Source organism: Macaca thibetana, chromosome 3 (assembly GCF_024542745.1).
Source record: "Macaca thibetana thibetana isolate TM-01 chromosome 3, ASM2454274v1, whole genome shotgun sequence".
In the NCBI taxonomy this organism is placed as follows: domain Eukaryota; kingdom Metazoa; phylum Chordata; class Mammalia; order Primates; family Cercopithecidae; genus Macaca; species Macaca thibetana.
The window spans coordinates 86,813,839-86,834,510 of record NC_065580.1 but is presented as its reverse complement, the minus strand read 5'-3'; the positions used below and the strand labels follow the sequence as shown (position 1 = coordinate 86,834,510).

The window sequence follows — 20,672 nt, the reverse complement described above, 5'->3', positions numbered from 1 at the left end:
GCATGGAGTACTGTTCCTTCTAGTCCTTTGACTAATTTTCTCACATAGGTGCACTGATCAATACAACTCTGCTGTCTTTATGAGGAAGATATTCTGATGTTCTATAGAGCTCTCTCGCTGTGAAGCTCTCTCCTCTCTGGTACTCTACTTGTGACTCTATTCTGTCTGCCTTGGTCTCCCCAGATTCTGAACTTCATCTCTCAATTAAAAGAAATGAAATCTGGATTCCTTCATGTACCATGTCCTGAAACTCTGTTGTGGGCAGTAGGATGGGGTACATGTACAGCTCACTTTGTTTTGTGTCTCTTAGGGATTATTTCTTCATTGTAACATGTATAATGTCTTTAGAAAACATTGTTTCATATAGTTTGCTTTTTTAAAGTTGGTTGAGGAAGAAAAAAAATTTCATCCCTAGTACTCCTCCTTAGTTAGAAACAGAAACTGGGTGCATTGAAATTTTGAGTGTTTAATTTTTACACATTTAATACTCATCCACATTTTCAGAAATATTTTTATGTAAAGAAGAACAAGCTCAGTCTGTTTTAGCTTAGATTATGTGTAATTTTGCCTGTTCCAGATCTAATTTTTCACAGTGAGATTTTAAGTAGTAACACTAGGTAGGAATAAAAATTCCTTTGCAGTATGGATGTGTAAATTAATGATAAAAAATATTTAATGGGATATATGGCCACCAATCATAATATATAAGCACTACTTTTGTTTAGACAAACCCTTTCCATTAACACTTTTTACAATGATAACATGTTGTGGATGGGTGGAACAGGATGACAAAGCAGGATTATCCAGTGATTGTCACCCCACCCCCAGAAATATCAATTTGAACAACTATCCACATGTCAAAATACCTTCAAAAGAGCTAAAGAAACCAAATGAGAGATTCCAGTACCTGGTTGTAGCATGGTAGTAAGAAAATATGCATTGAAGAGAGTAGGAAGGACAGTTTGTTACCTGTGTTACTCCTCCCCAACTATGGCAGCATGGAATGGAGAAGAGAGATTGTTCACTTAAGGAAAAAGAAGGAAGTGAGTATGAGATTTTGCCTTGAACCCCAACACTTGGCCCATCACAATAATACTCAACACCAGGGTGATTCCCACAACTTTGTATTTCAAGCCAGTAACTGCAGACTGAACCTCTAGACCAGATGTAGCACCAGGTGGGACCCCAGAGCCCCATGCTTCAGTCTTTTTTTGAAGACTCAATCTCCAATTTATACCACTGCCAGGCTTTTGTCAGTCCTATGAACAGCACTGAGCAGCAGCAGGTGGCCCCTGGCTTCTGGCCAGATCTGGTGCCACACCTGATGTAGTGAACCTCAGGCTTCAGGCAGTGTCACACCTGCTACAGAGCTATCCCAAGCAAAGTCAAATCCCTACCTGTGAAGACTGGAATAAGTATCTACATCTTTAAATGTGCAGACATTGAGAAATGATCACAAGAATCAAGAACAATCAGGAAAACATTACATGACCATATGGAAAAAATGTACAAGTGACTGACCCTAAAGAAATGGAGACATGTGAGCTTTCTGACAGAGAATTCAAAACTTTAAGGAAGCTCAGCAAACTTGAAGAAAATACAGAGAAACAATTCAACAAAATGAAGAAAACACTAAGTGACCAGAATGTGAAATATAATGAGATTGAAATAATATTTTTTTAGCTTCTACTAGATAATGCATGAAACAATTTTCAAAAAATCAAATCCTGGAGGTGAAAATACAATGTAGGGAATGAAAAATGCAATAGAGTTCATCAACAGCAGAATTCGCCAAGCACAAGAAATAACCTGAACTTGAAGACAGGTTATTTTGAAATAAATAGAAGAAAAAAGAAGTAAAGGAATGAAGAAAGGTTATAGGGTTTATGGTACAGCATCCAAAGAGCCAATCTTTGAGTCACAGGCATTCATGAAGGAGGAAAAGATAAAGGGATAGAAAGCTTAAATAGAATTTTTTTTTTTTAATTTTGAGATCAATGTAAATATCCAGGGACAGAAATGTCAAAGATCTCCAATAAAATTTAAACCAAATAAGGTGACTCCAAGACATATTATAATACTATCAAAAATTAAATGCTAGGAAGATCCTGAAAGCATCAAGAGAAAGGAAGCAGATAACATAAAGAAATTCAAATATAGCTAGCAGCAGACTTTTTGGCAGAAATCTTATAGGCGAAGAAAAAGCAAAAGGATATACTTAAAATGCTGAAAAGGGGGGAAAAACACTGTCAGCCAAGAATAGTGTACCCAGCAAAGGTGTCCTTCAGAAATGTAGAAAAGATGAATACTTTCCTGGGCAAACAAAAACTGAGGCAGTATATCACCACCAGACCTGATATACAAGAAATGCTAATAGGAATCCTTCAAGCCAAAAAAAGCACTAGTGAATAATATGAAAACATTTGAAAATATAAAACTCTATGGTAAAAGTATACAGTGAAATCCACAATACTCATATTGTAATGGTTGTGTGTAAATCATTTTTATCACTAGTGTGAAGGTGAAAAGGCAAACCTATTAAAAATAGTAATGAATTTAAGGATATGCAATATGAAAATTGTGACATGATAATTACTGAATATGGAGGAGTGAGTGGAGTAAATGTGTAGAGCTTTTGTTGTTAAAATCAAAGTGTTCACCACCTTAAAACAATTTATTGTGGTTTTTGTAAGCATCATGGTAACCACAAAGCAAAAACTTACATTAGATACACAAAAAAATAAAAAGCAAGAAATTAAAAATGTAATACTAAAAAAATTACTTGACCATAAAGGAAGATAGAGGAAGAAAGGAACAAAACTTGGCAAAACAACTAGAACACAATGGACAAAAATGGCAGTTGTAAGTCTGTACCTATCAATAATTATCTTGAATGTAAGTATATTTTTCCAATCACAAGCCATAAAGTAGTTTAACAGATTTTAAAAAATCCAACAATATGCTGCCAAAAAGAGACTCATTTCACCTGTAAGGACACACACAGACTGAAAGTGAAGGCGTGGAAAAAGATATCCCATGCAAATTGAAACAACAAAAAAAGCAGGAATAGCTGTATTCATGAGGTAAAATATGCTTTTAGTAAAGAAATATAAAAAAGGTCATTATATAATGTCAAAAGGATCAAGTAAGAAGATAGGACAGTTGTAATATATGCAACCAATGTTGGAATACCTACATATATAATATGAAGCAAATATTAATAGATCTGAAGGGAGAGAAAGACTGCAATGCAATAATTGTGGGGTACTTTAACATCTGCCACCAGCAATGAGCAAGTTAGCCAGAAAACCAATAAGGACATATTGGACTTTATGCTTTTGATCAAATAGACATAACAGACATACACGGGATATTCAATCCAAGAGTTGAACCGCTGAAAAGTGTGACTTTTTTCAACTGCACATGGAACATTCTCCAGGGTAAATCATGTTAGGCTATGAAACATGTTAAAAAACTTAAGATACCAAATAATATTTTCTGACTACAAAATATGAAACTATAAATCAGGAACTGGAGGACTTTGGAGAATTCACAAATACTTGGAAATTAAACATCCTTCTGACTAGACAGTGAGTCAATGAAGAATTTAAAGTTATACTTAAAAAAATTCCTTGAGACAAACAAATGGAAGCCTAACATACCAAAATCTATGAGAAACAGTAAAAGCAGTTCTAACAGGGAAGTTGATAACAATATACACTTACATCAAAAATGAAGAAACATTTCCTTTCACCTACTTTTCACTTTAAGGAACTAGAAAAAACAACGAACTAAGCCTGAAGTTAGGAGAAGGAAGGAAACAATATAAATTAGAGCAGAAATGAATGAAATAGTAGGAAAATGGTAGAGTAGATTTACAAAACTAAGAGTTTTTTTGAAGAGCTAAAAAAATTGGAAAAGCTTTTGCTAGGGCCTGAATAGCCAAAACCATACTGAGGGAAAAGAACAAAGCTTTAGGAAATCACATAATCTGACTTCAAAATATACTACAAAGATACAGTAACGAAAACAACATAGTACTGGTATAAAAACACACATGGACAAATGGAATGTTATGGACAATGCCCAGAAATCCCATGTTTATAGCCAACTGATTTAGACAAAATTTCCTAGAACACACAATAGAGAATGGGCAGTCTCTTCAATAAATATTGTTGGGATAACTGGATATCCACACACAGAAGAATGGAATTAGGCCCTTGTCTCACACCATATACAAAAACCACTCAAAATAGATTAGGGATTAAATGTAAGATTAGAATCTATGAAACTACTAGAAGATACATAGGAGAAAAGCCTTATGACATTGATCTGGGCGATGACTTTTTGATATGACCCCAAGAGTAATGGCTACAAAAGCAAAAATAGGCAAATTGGGGTCACATCAAACTTAAAAGCTTCTGCACAGCTGAGGAAAAATGAAGAGACAACTTACAGAAGGAGAGGACCCATACCTCTCATATGCGAACTATACATCTCATAAAGACTTAATGTCAGAATTCTGTAAAAAAACTTGGCTCCATATCAAGAAAACAAGATATTAACAAAAGGGTAGAAGACCTGAATAGACATATCTGAAAAGGAAATAGATGGCCAATAGGTATATGAAAAAATACTCAATATCACTAATCATCAGGGAAGTGTAAATCACAACCACAGTGAGATATCACCTCACGCCTATTAGAATGGCTGTTATGAAAAGGACAAAGACAAGTGTTGACAAGAATATGGAGAAAAGGGACCCCTTACATTCCCAAAATTACCACAGCCATGATAGAAAGCAGTATGGAGGCTCCAAAAAAATTAAAAATAGAACTACCGTATTGTCTACTAACCCCACTACTAGCTACATATCCAAAGGAAATGAAATCATTATTTCAAAGAGATATCAGTACTCCTGTGTCCATTGCAGCATTTTTCACTGTAGCTAGGATATAGAATCAACCTAAGTATCCACAAATGAATGGATAAAGAAAATGTGAAATATACACAATTAAATACTCTTCGGCCATGAAAAAGAAGGAAATCCTGGCATTTGCAATAACGTGGATGAATTTGGAGGATACGATATTAAGTGAAGTAAGCTAGGCACAGAAAGACAAATACTGAATGATGTTGCTCATGTGGAATCCGAAAGAGTTGATATTATGGCAGTAGATAGTAGAGGGTTAGGGAAATGTCAAAGAATATTAACTTTCAACTATGAGGCTGTACATGTGTACATTGTATAGATTTAGTCATTCTACAACTAATGAATACTTCAGAACCTCATGTTGTATAGAGTAAACTATAAATCTTATCTGCCTATATGAAAATTAACAAAAAGTTGTCTTTCTCTTATATGTGGTAGCCACTATCTAACTGAGGATGTGAGCTCTTGAAATATAGCTAAACTGATGACCTGAGTTTTTATTTTTAATACTAATACATTTGAATTTAAATGTAGCAGTATATGGCTAATGGCTACTCAAGTGTACAGTGCAGTTGTAGACTGTTTTATTTTGCCAACCGTTGATTTGGGTCTGCTTTATCATATGATGTAGCTTCATGGAAAAAAAAATCTATTCAAAACCAACTGTTAAGTTGGCATTTTATTTTAATCCAGAATAGCCCAACAAAGTAAAACAACAGTGACCTTCCCGTTTTTTATTGGAAGCGCTGTAACTGTAACTTCTTGTTATTATCTTTTTGTCTATGGTCATTCTTTTTACATTTCTTAGCACAGTTTTTCATAGATTTTCACATTTTTAATGACAAATTCAGAATAAATATGTATAAGATGTTAATCATGTATCTACATTGATTGTGATTATTAGATTATCTATTTCCTGGGCTCAAATAAACCTAAGATTATTTTGCCAAAACATTGTTCCTGAAGTTATTAAATAATTACTCATTACCAAGACTTTTAATGATTTGGGTCACACCTAAGAGAAAGCACCGGGTGAATTGGTGGAGGCTGTTCTAATATGACTTGGATACAGTGTATAACTGCCTTACAGGCATCTTGGTCACGTCTTTGAATATTTTTTTTCCTGTGTATTCTGAATACCTCATCTTCTTAAAAAAACTTTTCTAAAAAGTTCTTTTTAAAGATTATTTTGCCTTTGGAACACATTAAATATATTTATTTTTTTAAAAACTTGCAAAAGTAGGTACATACAACATAATTGATTCTTATAGATTAAAAGTAGCATGATGACTTGTAGTAGTTGGCCCTCCTCTTTATTTGTGAAGTAAACTCTAAAACTGTTTAGTATTTTTTTTTTAAATGACGAGTAATGCATGCCTACATGGCCTGCAGAGAACCTTAATAATAAATTACAGATTGATGCTTAAGCAGTAATAGTTTTTATGATGTAAAATGAAATTTTGACAATTCACTAAAACATGACATTGTAAACTCAGATAAATTTTGAAGAAGCGTATACCTGTTTTTTTTTTTTTTTTTTTTGTAACTTCTTTGCTGATTTATATTCTGACAATTTTCTTGGAGAAAGTAAATGAACGTAGAATTATGTTTTTAGTTAGCTAAACAAATCAATGCTTTATATTAATCAGTGGGATTGTTCTTTTGATTCTAAAATTTGTTACAGATGTTAATTAAGGTAATTGTAGATGTATGTAATGTTGAGATAATTGTTCTATAATACAAGTGTTAAAGTGACGTTCTTGTAAGAGAGACCACCTTGTAAAGTAAAATAATTTGAACAAATATTTATTTTATAACTTAAAATACTTTTGAAGTTAGGTTTTCTTATTAACTGTTTAAAATGTGAATTGCTGGTTTCATTACTTTGATCTTTTGAATAAGGATTTGAAACAGTGTATACTCATGTAGCATTTGTACTGATGTTATGAAACTCATTTACTTTTTAATTTTTTGACTCAAAAGAAACATTTAAATCTTTTGTATGGTTAATATTTTAATGCAATGTGTTTTGTTTACTACCTTTTATTAGATGCCATTATTTCTGCATTTAGTGTTGCTGGTATTTTATTTTGTGAAGATTTACGAATGAGTTGCTAAACATTTGCTTTGAGTTTCAATGATAGTTTATAATTTAGTTTCTATTCATCAGAATTATGAGTTGACTTTGATGATGACTCTGATTTAATTTTGTTCTACAATGAAGTGGTTCACTATTAGAAGCTTATTTTTAAGCATAATATACTAAATTAATTAATAGAATCTAATTCTTAAATAGTTGATAAGATAGTTTTTCTAAAATCTTTTCTAACCCTTCATATCAAATATTACTTTGACCTGTTTAGTATTGGCTGGTTTCATCAGTTTTTAGATTCATTATATTTCTTTTGAAAAGTGATGTTTTGAAGATTCTGGGTCTCATTAACGCAATTTACTTTTTTATGCACATGTTGGTAATTTTGCAGCTATTATGTAGATTCAAAGACTCTCTCTAGCTTATCTACCAATTCTTTCTAACTCATAATAAGAATTTTCATTTTGACCATCCTTCTTTCCACTTTGTTGGGCATTAAGCAATGCAATATTTAGGTATATACTTAAGCTTCAGAAATTGACTTTCTTTTTAGTGAAATAAACAGAGACTATTTCCCCTCATACCACCAATCCTGACTCCCTTTGCATGCCTTTTGTTGTGAACATAGACTCTGCAATGAGAGGAAAGTGTGAAATGTGAGGTTTTAAAGTACCTCGTGCTGGATACTTTCTTATAGTCCTTTAATTAATATGTCTGTTCTCGGAAGTAAAAAATCCCATTTTAACATATAAAAAGTTAACTGGAATTCATCTGGGACCAGGAATATATGAAATGATTGCTAGACAAACATAAAGCTTGCGTAGAGCTGAGTGTAAAGACACACAAGACGCAGAGGAGCCTTTTCCAAACACCGAGAGCCAGAAACCTCGCCCACCCACTAAGCCATGAGGCTAACCACATGTTAAATGTTTAAGCAGTTTACCAGTTTATATGAGTAAATGTGCTACCTTTCATTAAAATGAAATTAGATATTCTTTTTTGGAGGGCAGAAGGATAGCCTTATCTTTTTTATGTATATGCAAGAAAGAACTGTTGGAAATGTCACGCTGCATGGGAAATACTGTTTTACTGTAATTTCTATGTAGTGAATTAGTGAACGGTACAAAAAGACATCAAAAAATATCTACTGGATGTGTAGCTATAAGCAAATCTGCAGAACTCAACCTATATGAAATGCTTGGCTGTATTTCAATAGATGCAAGCCTGTCCTGGCTGTAAGTTTATTTTATTAAGGCAAAAACATTTACATTTCTCTTGAGTTATCATTTCGCAACTGTCTGCTGTGGTTATGTAAAACTGCCCTGTTTTTTTAAAATTGTGATTTTGTACCAACTGAATTTTTTTCCTAGAACATATAAGTAGTTGGTATATTTTAGAAGTTCAAACTTAGTAGCACTATTTAAAGTATACACTTAAGTTTCATGGTATTAGGAAGAACATCTGCAGGAGATTGTCTTCTGTTTTCATGTCATCATCAGGCCTTTGCATCTGGTAAAAGAGAATTTTGAGATGCATCCTACTTCTTCATGCTTGAATTTTGTTAACCTAATTATGCATTTCATAAGGTTGAGTTCTGTATCTGTGTTTAAGTTAATTCATGAAAGAGCCTGTAAATACTTTTCCTATGTCTCCTTAAAGTCTTGAAGTTTTCCTGTAATTTAAGTAGTTGGTTTGATGGGTAACATAGAAATAAGTCAGTTCGTAGATGGCATCTAAGTAACAAAGGTAATTCCGTAGTTCAAAAAGTTAAATAGAATGTTGAGACTTTTAACATTAAGCAGCAGTGTTGTTCCTTAGTCCAGCTGGCATGGGGGTATGTAGTGAGTTACAGGCATATGCCACCATGCCTGGCTAACTTTTGTATTTTTTGTAGAGACAGCATTTCGCCTTGTTGCCTAGGCTGGTCTCAAACTTCTAGGCTCAAGTGATCTGCCTGCCTCAGCCTCTCAAACTGCTGGGATTACAAGAGTGAGCCACCATGCCTGGCCAAGAGTGACAAGAGTTAATATATTATGTATTTAAAAATAGAAAAGAGGACTTTAAATGTTCCTAAAATATAGAAATGATAAATGTTCAATATTCAATATCAGTGGTCAGCTTAGATATACTGACTTGATCAATACACATTCTATGCATGTAACAAAATATCACAGTACCCCATAAATATGTAGAAGTATTATGTATCAATAAAAAATTTAAAAGTTTTAAAAATGATCACTAGAATATTTTCAGGAAAAACATAACTGCTTAAAAGTAGTCTCTATAAAAACCCTCTTAGTCTAAGAAATAATTACATGTTAGAGATGACGATTATTGATTACATTGAAAGAGATTCTTTTTAAAAACTTAATTTACTTAAATGGATGATCACTCTTCTTGAATTTTATTTATATTGTTAATTTCTTAGTATATGTAATACTGTATTTCTATCTCGCTTAGTTAAAAATTATGAATTAAGTTGAATGATTTGATGAAATCACATATACTTTATGCATTTGACTCTAAGCGAAAGAGAATACTAGCATTTGGTTTTTCAACCTCATGTTCTCTGTAAGTGTTTACTACATCTGTATTTATAAAGGAGGATTCATTGACCTTAAGTATGTCTTGAAGCACAACTAGAAATTAACACAAGTTAATGAAGATTATTGCAATATTGTAATCATATGGGTTTTGAGCTTCTTTAATGTTTTTTCCTTCCAGAGAAAGTTGAAGGGAATGATATTCTAAAGATTGTCTTTTGTATTTTGCAGGTTCATTTTCTTGATTTTAAATTAGTACCTCCCAGTCAGAAAATGGAAAACCTAATGCAGATTAAAGAATTTTCAAAGAAAGTAAAAGAAAGAAATATTTTGTTATATGGCCTTCTCATATCTTACCCACAGGTAGGTAAAATGTTTATCTTCCGAATGTCTGTTCTGTAGACTAGTTTTAATGGTAGGTATCTGATTTGTTAAAAGCAGAGGATATTAATGTCAAGTGAAATTATGGCTGGAAAGTTACTCATCTATGTGTGTGCTATCATAGTAGAACCTCTTGCCTCTAGAAAAAAATAGAAACCAATAAAACTCACTAGTATTTGGGAAATGCTAATGAGCAAACATCTCATATTAGGTATCTCAAATAGAACTGTCAAGTTTATCAAATAGAAGCATGATTTGCCCAGTTAAAATTGAATTTCAAATATATAATACTTTTTGTAAGTTTGTTCCAAATATGAAATTTGAATTTCAAATCTAATAAAATTCTTATATTTATCTGGAAACCCTACAAAGCCATAATCCTTGTCCACTGGTATAATTTAAGATTGTTTACTTTCATGTTATGTTAAAGATATTGGCAGTCAATTGTTTCTCTCCCTAAACAGGTTATTTAATCATTTGAAAGCACTGCCTAGCATTCAGATTATACGAGGGCATGGTACTTAACTAGAGAAATGCATTCATTGTCACTGTCTTCAGCAGCTGCATGCTAGGTACACTGAAGACATAATGAGCTAGCATTACAGATTCTTTGTGCAGAGAAATGCTATTTAAAACAAAGAATTTGGAAAATCTATTAGGAAATAGATTTAGGGGAAAAACTTTGGAGAATCTGTGGATTTGTCCTTTGTGCACAGATAGCTTTCATTGAATTTGTGACTACTTTAGAGTTTCTTGGAGGTACCATACAAGAGTCTAGCAAGTAAAATAGTCCACTGCTTTTTTTGGTGGTCTCAAAAATAATTTGGTATTGAATGTCCAGCGAATGACAGATATTTAAAGTTATTTATGGGTAACAACAGCTATTGTTTATGAAATTATTTCAGCTGCATTTTTAACCTGTGGGTAACATTTCTTCTGAAACTATGCATTTTAATTAAATATAAGGACCATCTTTTAGCTAGTCCCTTGGTTTTCTTTTAACTTAGAGGTGGTTGTTTCTTCTGCTTCCAAAATATGCAAGCATGACCTCAGTTATCAACAACTAGGCAAATTTTAGTTCACGTCGGATAATGGAATTGCAAAATGTTAATGCTGTAGGAGGCTACTGAAGTCAGGACAACCAAGGCCCAAGGAGTTACATATATTTATTTGCCCAAAGACAGATAACTGGTAGAGTAACAGAACTCAGATCTGTATCCATGGTCAGTAATATTTTCTCTTTAAGAGATTCTTTTTGGGCTGGGTGTGGTGGCTCATGCCTGTAATCCTAACACTTTGGAAGGCTGAGTTGGGTGGATCACTTGAGGTCAGGAGTTCAAGAGGAGCCTGGCCAACATGGTGAAACCCCCGTCTCTACAAAAAATTAAAAAGTTAGCCAGACATGGTTGTGGGCACCTGTAGTCCCAGCTACCTGGGAGGCTGAGGTGGGAGAATTGCTTGAATCTGGGAGGTGGAGGCGGAGGTTGCAGTGAGCAGAGATCCCCGCCCCTGCACTCCAGCCTGAGAAACAGAGTGAGGCCCTGTCTCAAAAAAGAAAAAAAAAGAAAAAGAAAAAAAAAGCTTTTTTGGTTGTACTCAGATTATTACAGTGGGGAAGATCTGTTCTTTTTCTCTTGTTGTCTAAAGGAGTCATTGACAAATGCTACTATTGTCACATAGTGCAGTTAGAAAATAGACTTTATTGAGGCAAATCTCAATCAGAAATTGGAGAGTATAAATAATCCCTGGAACTCTCATTTGGTCAGGCAAAAAGAGTCTGTATGCCCTGCACTGTAGTTGACTTTCCAGTAGAGAGTAATGTTGCCAGGTTATATATATGATGTCCAGTTAAATTTGAATTTCACATAAACAATAATTTTTAGTGCATTTTCCAAATGTTACATAGAACATACTTGAATTGAAAAGTCCTTGATGTTTACTTGAAATTCAGATTTAACATTAACTCAAAAAGAAAATTTATTACTTAAAACAACCTCTTTGTAGATAGCTTAAATATAGACTTACGGATTATGTTATTGGCTTGGCCATTTACACATAGTATAAAGTTTTCTGACTTTATCCAATGCTCAGTAACTCATGTAAAGTAATTTGGGATGATTTGAAATTCTTGCTCTAGATTAGAAGTGTAACATAAAGCTTGCTTTCACAATTTGTTGAATGAATTGAAACCAGGCTTTACCTCTCTCTCTCAAATAATCCTATAGACATGACTGTGGCTAATTAAAATGAGCTTTCATAGTTTAATACTTAAAAGAGACTAAGGGACAAATAAGAAAGTTACTAAAGCAGTTCTGTTAATTTTTTTTTTTTTTTTTGAGACAAAGTTTTGCTCTTAATTGCCCAGGCTGGCGCGCAATGGCACAATCTCGGCTCATTGCAACCTCCACCTCCTGGGTTCAAGCGATTCTCCTGCCATAGTTTCCCTAGTAGCTGGGATTACAGGCACCCACCACCATGCCCAGCTAATTTTTGTATATTTAGTAGAGTCGGGGGTTTCACCATGTTGACCCAGTTGGTCTTGAACTTCTGACCTCAGGTGATCCACCCGCCTCGGCCTCCCAAAGTGCTGAGATTACAAGTGTGAGCTACTGTGCCTGGCTGTAAAAGATTGTTGAAAATTATTATAAAAATCCCCAAAACAGGATATGGAACAATAAAATGAAATTTTTTGGTAGCAAAATTAAATTAGACTAAGTCCCTTTTAAGTATAATTTTAAATAATTCTATGTGTAAAATATTATTCACTTGTAATTATTAATCTAACTTTTCTATGCAAGTCATCATTAAGGTCCATGATACAAAATTATATTTGAGGAACCTGTACTAATCACCTAAAACTCTGTATTTGATCTAGCAGTGAACTTACAGGGACAGAATATTTTTGGCATGAATAGCCTAAGCCAATAGCTTAGAGTGTGTAGTCTTAATTTTGTTGAAATCTGAAAATACCTCTATAATGACTTTTTAATGCAAATATTTGCAACTATATATTTTTTAATTTTGCATGTGAACTTCTGTGACAGTAAAAATTTTAAAGCCTATAAAATATCTAAAGTACTGTAAGCAGTTTTGTCTTTAACCTGTGCATTTTACATGCTTAGGGATTTAGCAATAGAAGCACATAAGTTCAAAGTTAAAAAGTTTCCCATAAGCTATTATAACTGATTGTTTCTTTCACTGAACTAGTGTCTGTTGCCCTCCACATTGGAAAAACTAGTTATATCACCTCAGACAAGCAATGTAAGTTTTATAGGCCCCAGGTTCTTCATTTGTAAAATGCAGATGTCAGAACTTCCACATTAAAGCCTATGTTGGATGAGAAAGTGGAGACAGAGGATGGTGTTGCTGGCTGTGTCCAGAGATGCATTATACATACATATCTCACTCTGACACACAGACATTCTGGAACTGAGCCTGGTTTTTCTTTCCTTTCCATATGTAACCACAAACTTCACCTGCACTATTATTTCCTTTCTTTTACTGGAGAAATTATTCATTACTGTGTATATATTTCAGTAGAGTTCAGAGAGGGAGCTGTTCTTTTGTCAGATGTCTTGATCAAAGTACAGTGGAAGAGAGTTGGGGAGTTAGGATCCATCAGAGGAAGGCTGAGGAGCATATTAAATGTGGCAGCATGGTGAGGAGTGTATATCATTTTAGCCTATCTGTTTTCTCTTATTTCTTCCCCACTAAACTGTCATTTCACTAACGTATAGTGGGAAATAGAACTTTGAAAGCCATGTTAGCTTACTCGGTATTTTAATTGGATGGGGACATTGGAAAGGATGGCACTAATGGGCAGACCTGCAAAAACCAAGCCGTGGAGAGGCCACGGGATAAAGCAGAAGCACTCTCTTATCCTCTCCCTTAACCTGAATTCTATGTTTTCTTTTGTTCCTACAACTGCAGATCTGAGAGACATACAAATAAGAAAGTTACCAAAGCAGTTCTGTACATTTTTGTTTTTTTAAAAAAAATTGTAAACGATTTATGAGAATTATTATTAAAAAAATCTCCAAAACAGGATATGGAACAATAAAATAAATATTTTTGGTAATGAAATTAAATTATATAAACCTGTATGTATTGGTCTTGTGTTACAAAGTATAAACCATATTGTTCTACTTGATGACGTAAGTAATATTGTTCTTCTCTATTGTCTGGGCTTTGAAAGTTTTCTGTTTACTGTAAAGGACATCCAAGAAACATTCTTGATTGTCAAACTCCGTGTGATTACCTTAAATCAACTGATAATGATACAGGAACAGTTTTCACTGCTCTATTACAGCTTTGGTCCTAAAGATCTGAATGTATAGGGTACCACCGACATCCATTTTTTCATCTCAAAGGTCAGCATTTGCTCTGTGTCCACTAGATAGAGAAATCATCTTTAAGTATGCATGATCCTTTGGAGAACAAATGGGTGTATGCTGTCAGTTAGCAGAACACTGATTTTTTTATGGTAATTATGGGTGAGGTTAGATTTAGAAGTTCAACTTTCTACAATGAACGATTACTTGGAATTTAACTGGGAATTATTTACTAAACACACAAAACTTTCCATGGCACCGAATCATATGGCAGATGTACCAAACATGCAACACCAAATCTGTTTACAGAAACCCATAATACCCTCTTCAAAGTAATCAGGCTTTTTTGATGTGGGAATGTTTCTGAGACTAAATATTTTTCACTTTTAATATTGTTTTGGCTTTTATTGTTTAGACTTAGTCATTCTTTGGGAAAATGCAAAGGTCATAAAATATGTTTTCAAAAATTTGTAATTTTGAAAAAAACTGTTTTTAGAGAGTTTGGTTAGCTTACTTGGCAGACTCATTAGAGAATGGCGTTAAGCTTGTTTTACTTAGAAATATGTAAATGAAATGCAATATTAAACACACACCTTCTGCTACAGATTATTTTGTCAATACATAATGCATGTATTTTCAGGGTACATTTGGTAATTTGATCCATTCACATCATGTGTAAAAATAAAATCAGGGTAATCAGGATATTCATCACCTTGAATATTATTTATCTTTTCTTTATGCTAGGAACATTTTAGTTATGCTCTTCCAGATATTTTGAAATGTATTTTGATTGTTAACTATTGTCACCCTACTGACGTATTGAACAGTAGGTTTTATTTCTATCTAACAGTATGTTTGTATCCAGATCTTTTCTTTCTTTTTTTTTTTCTGGATCAGAAAAGCTACTTTCTCTATGAGAATGAAGAGAAGCATCCTCTAACTTAAGGAGGGTGCTGCCATGGAAATTTTTAATGAGCAAATTTTTCTGAACAGTGCATTTGTTAGCTATTACTACATAACCCAGTATTTATTGTCTCACGGTTTCTGTGGGTCCTCAGGCTCTCGGTCTCCATCAAGGATGCAACCATCTCAAAGCTCTCCCGGAAATTTTCCCAAGTAGCTCACTCACCTGGCTGTTGACATAATTCAGTTCCTCGTGTGCTATTGCACTGAGGCCTCAGTTCACGATTTCATGAGCTCCTTACTGCAGGCCTGCTTCTGTTCTTTGCCACAAGGGCCTTTGCACAGAGTGTCTGGAAACATCATAGAAAGCAAGAGAGAACCAGAAGATGGAAGTCACAGTCCTCTGTAACATCAGCAACTGACATCCCATCCCCTTTGCTGTATTCGGTTCGCCAGAGGCAAATCACTATGCTCCACCCACACTCAGGGGAGGTAACTACACGAGGGTTATCATTAGGAACCATATCAAATGCTGCCTACCACAGTAATACTGAAGTGCTGATATTGTAGGCTAAGTATTTCTTGCTACTCACCCCCATGAAGATTAAGGAGTTTATAGGGTAAATAGGGCTAGACATGTTTAAATACAAAAAAAAAAAAAAATACAAATTATATACATGTATCTATCCATACACATGTGTATATGTATATACTTTTTTATTGCACTGAGAGTGATAACAGCTGGAAGAGGACATAGGGTAGTAGAAAGGCAAAAGTTATTTTTACGTTATCTGTACAATTGTTTTTAAAGAGCTTGATTTGGATCAGATACCTATCAAACACATTAGTGCAATTGTATCATTTTCTAATTTTTATTAAAGAGAGGGAAATTGCATATAAGTGAAAAAAATGTGGATGTAATATTGAAATGGGCATCTTCAGCCATAGCTTTAAGTTCTGGTTCTTCAGTAACCTTGTGGTCATTCTCACGTTACTAAAATTTGTCTTTCTTGATTTAATTATAAAGTGGCTATATTATTTTAGATACCAAGCATAAATTTTTTAAAAAACCAAAATGAATATTTTGTTTAATAGCTTGTTCTTATATACATTCCTAAAGGATCTCATTCCGTAGTGGTTGTATTTCAGATGGTACAACCTAAAACTCTGCGTTTTAGATTTGCTTTCAAATCTTTCTTTTTTTGTGCGAATGTAAACTCAAGATTTTATTTTATTCGTAATAAAACAAAAGATGACACTTAGGGCTGGGCGCCGTGGCTCATGCCTGTAATCCCAGCACTTTGGGAGGCTGAGGCTTTCAGATCACCTGAGATCAGGAGTTCGAGACCAACCTGGCCAACAGTGTGAAACCCCGTCTCTACTAGAAATACAAAAACTAGCCGATTGTGGTGGGGAGCACCTATAATCCCAGCTACTGGAGAGGCTGAAGCAGGACAATCACTTGAATCCCTGGGAAGCAGAGGCTTCAGTGAGCCGAGATTGTTCCACTGCCCTCCAGCCTGGACAACAGAGCGAGACTCGTCTCAAAAAAAAAAAAGACCCTTAGAACTATCACTTGGCCCTCTCTCTACTTATCTTCTTCCAGTTCAAAATGCTTGCATCTTTTGATAGCTAGCATTCTCTTAGATCTGCAGTTGGGCTGGGTTTAATGCACTCAAGCCTTAGCACAATCATCTTTGTAGTTTTAGCTTTTTTCTGGATAACTGGCTTAGTCTACCCACCAGAGCCACCCTGCCATCTGTCATAACACTACTTTCCCTGGGCAGACAGAGAATCCTTGCTCTTCTTGTCCTCTGTCACTTTGTGGCATTGGTGCTTGCCACACTTCTCACAGAAAATCTGATGGGTTTTAGGAATGTTCACGTTTGTGGGAGTGCTGTTGGCACGGAAAGACTCAAATCTTTCTATTCATTCTAAGTCCAAACATCCAGCTTATTTTCTGAGTGCCCAATGTCTATTCTGTACAATGTAATGTGCTGGCCACCAAGGGGTAGTACGAACTTCCAACAAGGTTTCAGTTCTCAAGGAATTCATACACCTGGAGATGATATCCTTCAAAATTACATGGGCATACATATGAAGAATGGGTGTTATACACTTATTCTCTACCTTGTTCTACCACATTTTTAAGATGAATTAGCCAAAGAAAGCCTTCTTTGATAAGGGTGGGACACACAATAGTATAAGAGGAAGGCTAATGTTCACCTTGCCTGCCGTGCTGTCTCACCTGGTGCAGGGCAGCTTCTGTGTGTCATAAAAGGAGACTCCATAGAGTCACCATAATTTAGAAGATCATTTTGAAGTGAGAAAATTAAATGCATTATCTTGAAATTATGAAATTACAGACTGCATTTTTTTTACCTAATGTATTGCTTTTTCAACTTATGTATTTGAAAAGAGATTCAGTATAGAACACTGCAAAATCAATAAAAGTAGTGTTAAGAATATAAATAGAGGAGATCGGAACTTTACTTAAGACAAATATTAAACTGGCAAAAATAGAGGTATAAGTTATTTTTAAAAAATTGTCCCATATCCCTTGTTTTTGTGAGACTTCCTCACTATCCCAACTCATGTCATAATAAAAGGAATTATTTTTGACACTATGAGTTTTATGTTTTAATTAGAGCATTGTATTAATGGCAGTGCATAGGTAGGCTATATTATTTTGATTCAGGTTAGTGAAGTCGGTGTTACAAAATAATTCTAGAAAATGGTGGTATTACAATTGAGAAAGTTGAGATGCATACAGTAAAAGCATGTAATACAAAAGGTGTTGTGTTGCAGAGGTTCTAGAAAGGTATTTCCAGGGGATAGTTATATAGTAAGTTAAGAGGAATAGAAACAAAAAGAAGGCAATTTGACAAGTGGAATCCTACTGGTAGTCTTCAGGGAAAACATGTTGTGGACTTACAGAAAATATTGATATACTTCATTGGGATTCATCTGATTTCCTATAACTATTTACTCAGTAAAACTCCAGCTCTATTACTTATATCAATGAAAAATTGAAAATGGGATTTGATTTTAGTCTTTGTCTAGTTTCTGATATTTTGAGTAATGAAATATAGAAAAAATAGTGGCATGACAAATAGTCTAAAAGAACAAACTGAATAATTAGGCTTTGCAAAATTGAATGTTTTCTAATGTACAGGGCATTATTTTAGAGCATTGAAATAAAATGTGTGTATCCTGCTTGCAGCAGTTTTATGTAGAATTTCCTTGAATAATATGTGAGTGAGGGAGATATCTTTGTTTGTTTTCACTTTATGCAACACTAATTATCCAAACTGCATAAGCAGCTGTACAAGGAACTGTAAAATTGCAGTGTTTAATGGAGTCAAGTGAAGAGCATCACGTTCATGCTGGAGGATTTGAAAGCATCAAGAAGGGTAGGAAATGAAACTAGATAGGAGAAATGTGAAGTCAACCTAATTTTAAAGATTTGACATTCTAAGTCAATGGCAATAAGTCTGAATGCTTTGAAACATTTGCAGCGTATTGCCTAATAGATGCTGTATGTCATTTTAGAGCAAAGGTAAGTGATTTCCAGAATCAGGAGCTATCTGTCCAAGAACCATTTTCCAGGAATGAGAGTGGAAGAGTGGTAGAATTGGGTCATATGCAAAATTCCTTACTTTCTTTCCCACTCAGTAAAGAGACTTGTTTGTAAAATTAGGGCATGTGTTTATAGTCTCTGAGAATCCTATCAATGTTTCTGATTTTGATCACAATGGAAATATAAAAGGACTTTCTCCATGGAGAATCAGGAAGGTGTGTCATGTTTGGCATTTAGTTTTGTTTACAGAAAATAGCAAGATTTATTAGTTTTTCTTCCATCTCATTATTCACCTTTGACAACTGGTAAGGAAGTATACTTTAATTAAGATTCAAACTTCCTCTTACTGAATGGAAAGTGACAATGTACTAATGCTGTTTAGAAATGAGTTGGTTTAATAATAAACACATCTACAGTAATTCCTTTTAGATTCTGGATTTTAATGGACAGGAAAAACACAGATGTTTTACACAGACACTATTCATGACTATTATGCTTTTGTCATTGTTTATATGTATGTTTGTAATCACTGTATCATTCTAAAACACTTTGTAAGGAGGAATATAAAGAAATAGTGTTCAAAAAGAGTACCACAGAGAATTTGCCACTTTTTCCAGCTAAAATTGTACCTTGTAATCTTTTCATTTTTACTATTTTCTTTTTTTAAAAAAAGGTTCAGAATTTGTACTTATGGCTCAAAAGTTTCTAAGTCACAATTGAAATAATTAGACCAAAAAAAAAAAAAAGAAAAAAGAAATAATTAGACCACAGATCTTATGTACAGACAAATCTTTCAAAAGAGGAGTTCAGAAACACAAGGAACTAAAAGTTCACTATTAAACATACTACTTTTTTTTGTTTACCAAAAATACTTTTGTATTAGAAGTATTGAAGTTAAGACGCAAGGAAAGAGAGTTTAATTTTGTTCATAGGCTTGCAAGCTGAAACCAGCACAATATAAAATATATTAAAATACGGACCACTAAACAATATATTACCTACTGGTATGTATTTACATCATTGGTTTGAGTCAACCTTATGCTCCATTCTTACTATAAAGTAAGGTAACAAAAAATAGTTTGATCCTCCAGTGGGGATATGCTTTTGTGAAAATATACCAATCACTAAATCTTAAGCCACATATAGTTTTTTAATGTATGAAAATACGCATTTGTGGTTTTATAATACACCTATCTGCATTATACTATTCATTTCTAGTTGCCTTTCAGTGAAGAGTCAGGTCATTTCTTGCTTATCTACTGGTTAGGTATCTTAAATTCTGACTTGATCTGTTTGTTTTTAAGTAGGAATAATATGTTTTCTAAAATATTACTAGGATTTAAATTTAATTGCGCCATGTTCACCACCTTAATTCTCTTATCCCTTTATTAAATTTCTGGCTGCTTATTTAAGATGTTTTGATGATATTAAAGGATATTGGCTCTTCAGGGAGGGTAGTCTATTTTTCTTTTTTTTTTTTTTTTTTACTTTTATAGTTTAAGAAAGTCCAGCATTAACACAGACTTGCTTGTAATTTTCTCACTGTAATAAGAGGAAATAAGCCAAAGCCCCTAGATAAGAAGTTGCTCAAATCTAGTTACTCACTTCTCAGTTCTAGCCCATGAAGAAATAAATAAGCATGATCCCTGAGTCTGACTTTTTACATGAAAATGTTTACATAAGCTTTCTAAAACATGCTGATTATAGAGCAAACATTAAAACATGCAATGGCAAATCTTTCTGAACTTTGGTAGCAATTTCAATAATGAAGGCATTGTATTTAGCCTAAAAATTACCAGTTTAAGCAACTATATAAACACAATTGGTGATGGGGGGGTAATTTTTAACAAGTGACCTGGCCAATATAATTTCAGAGTCTCATTCATATTTTCTGCAGTTTTACCTTCTA

The 20,672-nt window shown here is 33.9% G+C and overlaps 1 protein-coding gene across 4 annotated transcripts in view; it reads left to right on the top strand.

Moving 5' to 3' along the window:
* The window catches only part of CRPPA (CDP-L-ribitol pyrophosphorylase A), a 328,621-nt gene that overhangs the window by 188,056 nt on the left and 119,893 nt on the right, over positions 1 to 20,672 (top strand). For 3 of the 4 annotated variants that reach the window (XM_050785380.1, XM_050785382.1, XM_050785381.1), the window contains exon 9: positions 9,800 to 9,931. In XM_050785380.1, coding sequence (XP_050641337.1) covers positions 9,800 to 9,931 — 132 coding nt within the window. Of the gene's footprint in view, positions 1 to 9,799; positions 9,932 to 20,672 lie in introns of those variants that run through there. The other variant, XM_050785383.1, reaches the window with a different exon arrangement.